This window comes from Echinops telfairi, unplaced genomic scaffold (genome assembly GCF_000313985.2).
Source record: "Echinops telfairi isolate 266 unplaced genomic scaffold, ASM31398v2 ScPeMD7_655;HRSCAF=1070, whole genome shotgun sequence".
Taxonomy (NCBI): Eukaryota; Metazoa; Chordata; class Mammalia; order Afrosoricida; family Tenrecidae; genus Echinops; species Echinops telfairi.
The window spans coordinates 25,100,466-25,112,589 of record NW_022104553.1 but is presented as its reverse complement, the minus strand read 5'-3'; the positions used below and the strand labels follow the sequence as shown (position 1 = coordinate 25,112,589).

General features: G+C 50.4%; 1 protein-coding gene across 1 annotated transcript in view; it reads right to left on the bottom strand.

Moving 5' to 3' along the window:
• Positions 1 to 10,988: 10,988 nt before the first annotated feature.
• The window catches only part of DACT3 (dishevelled binding antagonist of beta catenin 3), a 12,116-nt gene continuing 10,980 nt past the window's right edge, over positions 10,989 to 12,124 (bottom strand). The window contains exon 5 of the mRNA XM_013006630.2: positions 10,989 to 12,119. Within this exon, the coding sequence (XP_012862084.1) occupies positions 11,832 to 12,119 (288 nt within the window). The 3' untranslated portion in view covers positions 10,989 to 11,831. The remainder of the gene's footprint in view (positions 12,120 to 12,124) is intronic.

The following is a 12,124-nucleotide window of genomic DNA, read 5'->3' as shown; positions in this document are numbered from 1 at the left end:
TGCCGCCCTCCCCCCATCCTGTCCTGTCACACAAGATAGGTTAGGCCCACCACTGTGGTGTCACCTCCATACCAAGGGCCCCCTCTCAAGGGGCGGCTTGTGCTCACAGTCCACACACAGCCTCCTCTCATAAACTTCTTCCTCAGCCTCAGACCCAACACACACACACACACACACACACACACACACACACACACACACACACAATCGGCTGCTAACCCGGCAGTTTGGAGGTTTGAATCCACCAGCTGCTCCGTGGGAGAAAGGTGAGGCTATCTGCTTTGGCCAAGACTGACAGCCTCAGAAACCATGTGGAGAGGTGGTTCTCTACTCTGTCTTACAGGGTCCCTATGACTCAGAATGGTCTGGAAAGCAGTGGGCTCTGGGCGCGTCACTCAGCGTTTTATAGTTTGATGGAGTCTAGACAGCCAGCCACAAGTGACTTCCACATAGTCACACATTATGGGAAAATAACACTGAAGGAATTAGGATGAGGACTGCATTCCCTAACTTATCACAGAGGGAATCTGGAAAGCTGGTATTCCACAGTAGGAAAGCCTCCACTTTGGTAAATTAGAGCCAAAGTCCAAGTACATGGTCCTGCTTTAAGTATCATTCCCACAGATTCTCCCTTGAACAGCTATGCTGCCTTAAAGGGAGCACTTGGTTGATTCTATCTCCGGAGAGAAGCAGGCATCCTTTTGCTCTCTCCTCCCGCCATGCCATGTTGTGTTACCCAACCCTCCTCATACCTTCCCCCAGTGCAGGTATTAGGTTTCCTCACCTGTGAGCTTAGGGACCTTAATGTAGATACCACCCACCTTGTGATGCATGTAACTACTGAATATGCATGCCTTAAGGCGACCTATAAATGGACAAGATAATAAAGGTTCCCTAGATCTTCTCCCTGTTCTGCGTGGTCCATCAAGAGGAGCTGAGGTGAGCATGCTGCCATACAATGTGTCTGCCTCCTTTATTGTATCTGCTGTCCTTTCTTTTGCATCCTCCTTGACTTTACTATCATCTTTGTTAATCATCGCCTTGTACTTGCACCTTCTCCCCTTCGGTTGTGAGAGGCTGGTTTCCTCTGACAACACACATCCTTGCACAACCTCTGCCTGTCACACAGTCTCACACCTGCTATCCTTCCACGCAGTTACCCACCATCTCTCCCTGTCACACACCTGCCACCTCTTGGGGTCATTCATAGTCACACGTCATCAGTCGGCTTCCTCCCAGTGCCCTTCACAATCTCACCAGGCTTGTGGCCACAGTCACGAACATCATCTCTCTGTGACGGACACCCTGTCACCATCTCCCAGTGAGGACTCCCTATCCACCCATATCTCCCAGTAGCCCGCAGTCTCTGGGGTTCCACACAACCTGTGTTGACAACAGTGACCCAGACAGCCACACCATGCCTCTCTCTGGCTCCATAGCACAGTCTCCTGCCTGGGTCACACACCTGGCCTCACCCAGATGCACATTGCCACACCCTCCTACAGACACTCCCATCATCCATCCCTGCACTGTCCCAAGCAGTTCGAGTCTCTCTCTCTCTCACCCCCCCCCACACACACACATGGACACAACACAGTGGGAAACACCTACTTGCACCAACCACTTTGTGTTAGTCCAGGTAGACTAGAGAAACACATTCATAGACACTCATATATGTATATAAAATAGCTTTATATACAAGAGCAGTTGAATATTAAGAAAACATCCCAGTCCAGACCAGATCAAGTCCATAAGTCCAATACCAGTCTATAAATTCCTCTTCAGACTCATGCAACACATGCAGTTGATGCCGAATGCAGGAACATCACAGGCCAGTGGGTGCAAAGTCTTGTGGATCCAGTGGTGGTAGAAGCATCTCAGCACTGGCAGGGGTCTCTACATGGCTCCTCCAGCTCCCAGGACACAGGATCTATCAGTGTAGTGCCATGTGTCTTGTCGGTACAGTGACACTCAGGGAGTGAGGGGAGAGAGAGAATGTCTCCTCCCGCTTCCAAGGAAGATACAGGAGTTCCCAGAATCCTCAGGAGGCCATGCCCACAGAGTTCTCATTGGGCTATGACCTGTTTGACAGCCTAGACTCCACTCCTTCACTCTGAATCCTCCAATTGACACCAGATTATGTAACTACCACACGCTCAGTGCCACACAATCTCAGGGTCACGTAATGACAGTTTCTCACAGACCATCAGTGACATTCATCTGGTCCGTCACCCCCAGGCTCCCCATGTCTCTCACACGGCCCTCTTGGGCCATCTATTGGTCAGTTCTTCAGTCCCTCATCAGTCAGCCTGTGTGACACACACAAGCTCACTTTCTCTTCTCTATATTTCACACAGTCTCTCTCACAAACCACCTCACGATCACACAAATCTGCCCAGGACAGTCACACACCTGCCTCCCTCACACACACTGTCATGGGGAATTGCTCCATGTGACACACAATCACACGTGTGGCCTCTCGGCCTCCCAAACAACCACCCAAAGAGTGTCTCTCTCACACCCACCTGCACAATCTCAGTGTCACAAGTGCCCACCCTCTCGGCTGTCACACGCAGTCACTTACAGGTTATCTCCATCACATTGACAGTCACACATACACATCTGTGTCACACACATCGTCACAGAGTCCCCCCCACACATCAATGTCCAACAGTCCCCCAACCTCTCCTTGTCCCACCCAATCGCTCAATGCCACACAGTCACACACAATCTTGGGGAGTCGCACACATTCCCCCAGCATTACACATATCCTGGTGTCCCCCATCACCACCAGATGTCACATGACCCAAGCCACACCATCAGACGCTGTCACACACAACAGCCCAGGGGTCTGTCTTCTTTGGCTAACCCCTGACGGCCACACGGGGGCGCCCGTGGGCCGCGGAGCCGCCCCCTCAGCCCTGGCCAAAGCCCCGGGGAGCTGCAAAGAGATTCAGGGGACCCCGAAAGGCAGAGACGCAAGAGGGCCCAGGGGAACTCGGAGAACAAGGGTGACAGGAACCCAGAGACACCCCTTTAGAAGCGGAGAAACGGTGGGTCTCAGAGAGCCCTAGAAGGAGATCATTGCAGAGGGAGACGGACACCCGAGAGACCGCTGCAGGGAGAAGGGCACCGACTGGGAAGCAATGCGGAGCCACGGACTGGGAAAGAATTTCAGGGAGCGACAGAGACACACAGACAGAGACAAAGAGACTGGGAACAGGTAGAGAGAGACATACAAGAATGCAGAGTCAAAGACAGGAAGCCAGCCTCACAAGACAGAGAGACAGAGGCAGGTAGGGCGACAAGGTGACAATGCAGACGGGCGGCTTCCACGCGGGACGGAGGCGCCTGCGGAGGCGGGGCCTGCAGAGACGGTCACAGGGGCGTGGCCGCAGGGAGGAGCTAGCCGGAGCCGGGCGCCACGGGGGCGTGGTCACCGAGGGGCGTGTCTGTGGGGCGTGGCTTGGCGCTGGACTGGTCTGGGGCCACCAGAGCTCGCCCGCTACCGCCAGGGCCCTGGGAAGAGGCAGAGGTCGGGAAAGGACCGTGCTTTTTTCCATTGGGACTCCTCCCAACTCAGTTTGGGCCGCCTGGATGGGGCACCGAGCTGGGCAAAGAGACCCCGGCCTGGGTCTCTTGTAGTGACTTGGGAGTGGGGAAGGGGGACCTTAGCTTCCTCCCCACCCCCCTCCATCTCAGCCCCCGCTCGCGGCCGGGCCCGGCGGTGGCGGGGGAGGGGAGCCAGGTCCGCATCTGGAAAGCATCAGGCGCGCCGGACGTGCCAGGGCCGGGGGGCCTGGCTGTGGAAGGGAGGGTGGGGGCTGGGGCGCACCCCCAGAGCGGGGTCCGCCGGCGCCGGGGAGGGGCCTGGGCGCTCGCCGAGCCCCCGCGCTTTCTGCAGCTGTTTCTCATCAGCGGCGGCCCCGGCCAGGCAGTCCCCGAGGAAACCCAGCTTAGCGCCGGGAAGACAGGGTGACAACCCCGCCTCTCCCCGCCCAAACGCAGGAGTCAGAACCGCGGGCTTACAGCCTCTTTCCTTCTGAATAAACTGAATTCCCAGATGTGCGGAGGATGCCGCAAGTCCTGGTGGCCTAGTCGTTACACGTTGGGATGTGATCCGCAAGGTCTGCCGTTCGAAACCACCAGCCATCCGCGGGAGAAAGACGTGGCTTCCTACAGGGGCAGTTCTACCCTGTCCTGTAGAGTCGCTATTGACTCGATGGCAATGAGTTAACAGGATTCCAGGAGCCCTGGTGGCGCCGCGGGCTCCGTGTCGGGCGGCTAACTGCTTCTGTAAAGATTTACACCCTCAAAAGCTCGGTCTAGGCCAGTTCTCAGGCCTGTAGAATGGCTACGAGTCGGACTGGAATCCACCCATCTCCGGACTCAAACCAGACCAGGGGGTGTCACCACAGATTTGGACTCACGACGACCCCCAATGTATCAGATCAGAACTGTCAGGCAAAGCCTTTCCAAGACTGTAACGCTATGGATGCCCACAGACGTCACTTCCGGCTCCCTCAGAGGGCGTGGCTATGTGGGGCGGAAGTGCTAGTTTTCCCGCGTTTTTCTCTAGCCGTTACACCACCAGGGCTCCTTAGAGAAAGCTATGAGGCCCTGGATAGCTAATGCATTACTGAGGATGAGGAACAGAGAGGGAGGCCCTAAGACAGTGTAGTCCAAACAGGTTGGTCCTGGTGAAGGGACAAAGTGGGGCAGTGACATAGACCCAGGAAACAGAACTGAAAACCCGCAAGTAAATCCAGCTGGATGGGGAGGGCAGATCTTCGAAAAAGGGCCAGAACCCATTCAATGGGGATGAGATCATCTTTTTACCAAATGGTGCTGCAAAACGGAGTTTGCAGTGACATGTGTTAGTCCGGGTTGACTAGAGAAACACATTCATGGCACTCGTGTGTATAAGAAAGAGCTTTATCTACAAGAGCAATTGAATATCAAGAAAACATCCCAGCCCACTGCAGATCAAGTCCATAAGTCTGATATTGGCCCACATGTCCGTATGATACCAATTTATATAAAGTCCTCTTCAGACTCACGAAACACATGCAATGACACCAAATGCAGGAAGATCACAGGCCAGTGGGTGGGAAGTCTTGTGGATCCAGTGGTGGTGGAAGCTCTAGTTGGCAGGTCTGGCTCCATCAGCTTCTCTCCATGAGTCTTCTTCACAGGCATGTCTTCCAGAGATTGAGCAGAGACAGAGAGACAGAGACAGAGAGTGACAGAGACAGAGAGAGACAGAGATAGACTCTGCCTCTGCCTTCAAGGAGGAATACTGGAGTTCCCAGAATCCTCAGGAGAAGGCCATGCCCACCCAGAGGCCTCATTGGCTATCACCTGATTGACAGGCTAGACTCCATTCCTTCACTCTTTTTTTTTTTCAAGACAAAATTTCACTTATTTGCCATCAGAAATAAATATTTCACAATCTAGAATTACATATTGTTTTTGTGATTAATCACTAGGCATTAAGTATGTTCAATTTGTAACAATGAAAATACATCCTGCATATTAGATATGTGCATGTTAATTCATAACAGTAGCAAAATTACAGTTATGAATTAGCAATGAAAATAATTTTATGATTGGGGGCACCCCTTCACTCTTAGTCCTCTCAAATTGACAAACGATTATATAACTACCACAGACATAAAACTGAATCCATATCTCACACCATATGCAGAAATTAAATATGGATCAAGGAACTAAAGGTGCAACCTAGAACTATAAAGTTCTCGGAAGGTGACACAGGGACAAAGCTAGAGGGTCCTAATGTGTGGCCTTGAGTTAGTTAATTGTGCCAACCTGGCCGATAATCACATGTGGGGCTAATTGAAAGGCGGAGGGAGAAATGGGTGGTGAGCCTCGCCTTTCTAGTTCTCGGGTCTCTTGTTTTGTGATGGTTGCACCGGGTGCAGCTGCCTTAGCAGCTCCCTGCTTCAGCTTACAAGATTGACTTCCTACAAGACATCCCCAAGGAGAAGCTACATGGACCTATCCCAATGCAGCCCTGGGTGCTGGAGCAGCCGTGTGGAGACCCCTGCTAGTGCTGAGATGCTTATTCGTTCACTGACTCAGCTTTCCTCCTGTAGTCGGCATCATTGCCTCTGTTTTTGTGAGGTGGAGGACTTTGTGGACTGGTGTTGGGTTAATGGGTTAATGTTGGACTTGTGGGCTTGGGCAGCATTGGGTTGGGATGTTTTCTTGATGCACACTTTCTTTACATAAAACTCTCATACATGAGTTGCTGTGGATTTGTTTCTCTAAAGTACCCAGACTAATACAGGCCTAAATGCACCATTGGGCATAATTAAAAGGCACACCCAATGGAAGATAAACTAGATAACTGAAACGTCCTAAAAATTCACAACTTCTGCTCATCCAAAGACTTCACCAAAAGAGTGAAAAGACAACCTGTTGAGGGTCAGGAGAGAAAATTGGTAACGGCATAATTGACCGAATGGCATCTCCAAAGCATACAGAAAAATCCAATACCTCAACAACAAAAAAGACAAATAATCCAATCCAAAAAAACAAAAAAGCAAAGACTCGAACAGATACTTCACTCCTAAAAAACATTCAACAACAAAAAACATTAAAAACACACACGGAGAACCCACTGCCATTGACTTTTTCCAACTCACAGTGACCCGATCTGTATAGGGTTCTGGAAGCTGTAAGTCTTTATGGGGACAAATAACTCCATCTGTCTTTTCCAGAGCACCTGGCAGATTTGAACCGATGACCCTGCAGTTAGCAGTCCAATGATTACCAGACAGTGCCACCATATGCAAATCCAGACAATAGTAAGAAATCACGTTAGCCCTGAAAAATATGACACCGATTAAAACAAAACAAAACAACATGCTGGTGAGGATGCAGGGAAATGGAATCCTCATCAGTTGCTGGTAGGATTGTTAAACGGTACAACCACTGTGGAAAACAGGATGGTGCTTCCTAAAATTAGAAATACCATGTAATCAAGCAATCCCACTCCTGGCTCTCCATCCGAAAGAAATCAGAACAGGGGCATAAAAAGACACGGACACATCCGTGTTCATTGCAGCATAACTGACAATCGCAAGAAGCTGGAAATAGTCCAAGTGTTGATGGGTGAATGGAAACAGAATGTGGTACACTCACACAGTGGAATACCACTGCGCAATGACAAAGACCAATGATAAGGCGGCGAGACATCTGAGAACATGGATGAATCTGGAACACATCATGCTGAGGGACAGAAGTCAACCACAAAGGGACAAAAAAATTTATAATGACATTTTTATAAGAAGTAGAGGATAGGCTCGCACACAGGAAGCCACACTATTCTTTGATGGTTAGCAGGGCTGGGGTGGGTGGGAGAAGAGATTCTTATTCCTAGGCAGCCCACCAGAGTTCATTCTGGAGACAGGAAAGGCATTACATAAGCTGCGGGAAGTCAGCACAGTATGACCAAGGTGAATGAGGACAATGAGAGAGGAACACAGGGAACAAGGACAACCGCAGGGGAGAGAAGGACGGATGGAACAGGACACACAGCGAAGACGTGAACCAGGAGCTGTTAAGTTGCGAGGATTGCAATCAATGTAAGGAAACAGAATGCAAAGGATTTGTTGAATGGAAAACCAAGTGGCTCTATAAACTGCTACTCAAATCACAAGAAAAAGTTTTTTGTTTTTTTTTTAAGTTTTTAAAAAGGTGTGTGTGGATGAGCCAGTCAGGGTACAATATAGCACCGGTGAAACACACAACTTTCCTCTAGTTCTTTGGTGCTTCCTTCCCCCCACTATCTTGACCTCAATTCTTCCTTACAAATCAGATTAGACCAGAGCATGCACAGTGCTACAGATAAGAGTCCAAAACACAGGGAATCCAGGTTAGATAAACCCCTCAGGGCCAACAGCCAGCGTAGAGATATCAGGGGAGGGTGGAGGGAGAAAGGGGGAATTGATCACAAGGATGAATCTAGAACCCCCTTCCAGGGGGACAAATAACAGAAAAGTGGGTGAGGGGCGACAGAGGACGAAGTAAGATATGGAAGTAATAATCTATAATTGATCAAACATTCATGAGGGAGGGTGGGCAGGGGAGGGAGGGGGAAGAAATGGGGAGGTGATCTCAGGGGCTCAAGTAGGAAGAGAATGCTTTGAAAATGATGATGGCGGCCTAGGTGCAAATGTGCTTGACGTACTGGATGAATGTATGAATTGTGATGAGTATTTTGGGGAAAAAAAAGGTGTGTTTGTGGGGGACTATTATGATAAATGATCTCACATCCCGGATTCTGCAATAATAGGAGATAACAACCAAAACTTTGTGGGTGATTACCTAGGTTGATGGCCATATGCACGCTGTATAGGTGTGGCAAGACATCTGGCAGTATATGCATATGCATACATAGGTATGAGTGTGGGCTTTTGTATATATGTAGGCATATTTGTATGGGTTACTTGATCATATATTCATATATACATATGAGCACGTAGGGAAAATTGTTATGGAAACTTTCTCGATATATCCAAACACCTCTTGGGATTGAGTTCTTGGGTTTGGAGGCGCAGGACCATACTACTGGAGGACAACTAGATTGATTGGTACAACATAGTTCATCAAGAGAATGTTCTAGATTCTGGGTTGGTACATAGCTGTCGAGGTGCAGTACTTAGGAGCTGGGTTCTTCCACATGGTTGGCGGTTCAAAACCATCAGCAGCTCTGGGAGAGAAAGACTGGGTTCTCGACTCCCATCAACAGTTAGTCTCGGAAATCCACAAGGCTGGCTATGAGCCAGCAATGACTCCACGGAAGTGAGTTTGGTTTTGGGGTTGCTGGGATTTTCAAAGCTTGCTAGCAGCCATCTAAAATACAACTACTGGCCTCTTCTTCCCATCACGGACAAGGAGGGGGAAAGAGCCCAAAGACCCAGGGAAACAATTTGTCCACAGGCCTACTAATGGCCAACCCAAACCACGGCCTCCTCGAGCCCGATACAAGGAGAAGTAGATGCTACCCAGCTAGCAAAACCAATGCCCTTCTGACCAGAAACAGAGAGAAGCAGAATGAAACTCAAAGTCATAGGAAAGACCAGACTTATCATCAGAGTATAGAGACTGGAGGAAACTTAGGGACCAACATCCTCAGAAAGCCTTTTAGCCTGGAACTGAAGCTACAACCCAAACACACACATACCCCTCCCACTGTATTGTCTTCCTGTCAAGTAATCCATTGGCCTGTAATTAACCAATTAACACTCTTAAGGAATGCTGAGGTCTCTGTTGAACCTCCCAGTACAGAACCAGGTGGCCAGGAGACCATGAGGTGGGCTTCCAGACCCATAGCGTGAGAGCTGAACCCCTTCCGATAGGACTGAGAATGAGAACATTAAAGGCACTTTTGGCAAGAGGCTTGCTGGTGCGTGGGGGTGCTTCTAACTCATTGGCAGTTAAATGAGCTTTCTACTGCGTTGTCTGAGCAAGGCTCATGGCTGATGGGCTGGAGACACGTGCCAGCAGAAACTGCTGCTGAGAGAAACTCTTGCTTGAAGAACTGTATCCTGAGCATTCTTGAACCTGAATTGTAACCTAAGTGGCCCCATACGGTGTTCCGGAGGCTGTAAGCCTTTGATGGGAGCCTCACGTTTCTCCCTGTGAAGCAGTATATGGGTTCAAACTGCTGACCTTGCAGTGAGCAGCCCAACTAATAACTCATCACCCACTATGCCACCAGGGCTCCTCGTTGCTTCCCTAGTAAACCTCAGATGCCATATGGCCCGTGAGTTCTGCACACCTCCTAGTTTAGGAGTAACCAGTGCTGGGGGAAGGACAGCCGGGGTCAGACTGCAGGGTGGTGGAAAATCTGACCCGTCTTGTAGGGGTTGGCTTTTGGGCAGCCAATACGGATGATTTCTTCTCCCCCACCCCACTTTTATTCGCCTTTAGTGCTGGTAACCTAGTGGGTTAGGCAATGGGCTGTCAACCCGCAAGGTCATCAGTTCAAATCCATCAGCCCCTCCTCAGGAGAACGATGAAGCTATCTGCTCCCATAGGGTTACAGTCCCGGAAACCCTAGAGGAAGCTGAGTTACAGTCCCGGAAACCTTAGGGAGTTCTACTCTGTCCTATAGGGTCCGTATGAGTCGTAATGGACCCGGTGGCTACTGGTTTCACTTTCTTTGATCTCTATTGTTCCAATTTTTGTCTGAAACTCTATCGATGGTCACAATCAAACACAACCAAAGGTCAGGGTCATTGAACTCAAGCAGGAAGATGTGTTGAGACCTAGCTTTGGGATCTGGCATCTGGTTCCGGGCACTACTATTTCTGTATTAGACACAACTCTAAATCCTACTGGCAGAGTTAATTCTGCCTCATAGAAAACAGATAAGGCGACTCCCTGGGAGACACTGCAGCTGATAAGACACATGGAACTACACTAGTACCCTGAGCGGAGAAGCCAGATGGACCTACCCTAATGCAGCCCTGGGTGCTGGAGAAACCACATGGACACACCTGCCAGCACTGAGATGCTTACGCCACTGGATCCAAAGACTTTCTACCCACTGTCCTGTGATCGTCCTGCATTTGGCATCATTGCATAGGTCTCGTGAGTCTGAAGAGGACTTTATAGATTGGTATTGGACATCTGAGCTAATATCGGATTTATGGGCGTGGACTGGATGGGGATGCTTTCTTAATGTACAATACCCTTTATATAAAACTCTTATACAGAAAAGAAAGTCCGCTAGGGCAAGGTACTCTTCACGAGAGCAGAAAACCTCATCGTTCTCCTTCGAAGAGGCTGGTGTGTTTGAACTGCTGACCTTGCAGTTAGCAATCCCACTTGGAATCCACTAACAATACTAAGGCTCCTTCGGAAGCACCCTGGGGCAGTTCTAGTGTTAACCAATAAACATTAGTCTGGAAAAAAAGGGCATTCTCCCATTTAGCCAGAGAATAAGAGTCCCCATGTGTTATACACTGTGCATTTATTTACAAAGAGGCTACAGAAACACACGGAATCTGGCCCCCCTGTGCACCGGGGAGGCACCATCGTCATAATAAATACAGTCCGTTTTTATTTCAAAGAAGAAAAATAAAATACTGGATTGGAACAGCTGAGTCATCCTGCCCCCCCCACAATCCCTGTCATAAGGGGAGGTGTCTTTTCCATCCTCCTTCCTCTTTTCCACCTCCCAGGGCCCCTGGATCGTCCAGGGAATAGAGGTGAAAGAGTTCTTCTTTTCCAGGTGCTTCCAACTCCTACTTGACCCTCAAAACCCCAAAGTCAGCGCTCCTTCCCTTCCCAGGACACTCTGCAGACACCGCCTGGGTCAGACACAAGAGTCTCTAATTGGGTGCCAAGTGTCATGAGGTGGGTGAGGGGCACTTTGTGAATGAGAGGGGCCCATAGAAAGGAGCTTTTGAAACGAAGAATGAGGGGTGGGGGGCCTCCGTGAGAAATGAAAGGTGTCTAAACTAAAATAGGGAATTTCACAACGGAATCCCCCCACCTTCTGCATACAGGGGCATTCATTGTACAGATGAGAAAAGTGAGGCCCAGAGAATGGGAATTTTCTTGCCCAAGGGCTCCCAGAGTTGAATGGGGGGGGGGGTCCCACAGGGCTCCCCTCCCCCATTCCTCCCTCTTCTAGTGGTGGTGGGGTTTAACGGCTATGGCTGTGGAGGGAGGGAGGCATAAGGGTCTTTGGAAGCAGAGAAAACTAGTCTTTGGAAGGGAGGAGTGAAGGGTTAGTGAGTGGGCGTGCGGAGGTGCAGAGGCCACGAAGGGGGAGCCCAAGCGAACCCCTAAACTCACACTGTAGTCATGACCTTGAGTGAACCCGACCGGAAACGCAGGATCTTTTTCTTGAGCGCGTGGGAAGCCTTGATCTTTACAAACACCTTGGCGGGGCCGGCGGGTGCCCCTCCACCTGCACCACCCCCAGGCCCAGAGGCTGCGGTGGCTGCCACCAGCTGCTGCGGCCACACCAGGCCACCGCTGCCGTCCGAGTCGCTGGAGGCAGAGCTGAAGGCCGGGGACTCGCCCTCGCTGGCGCTGGATTCGCTCTCCCCGTAGCCCCCGCCGCCGCCCGGGGGTCCCCGGC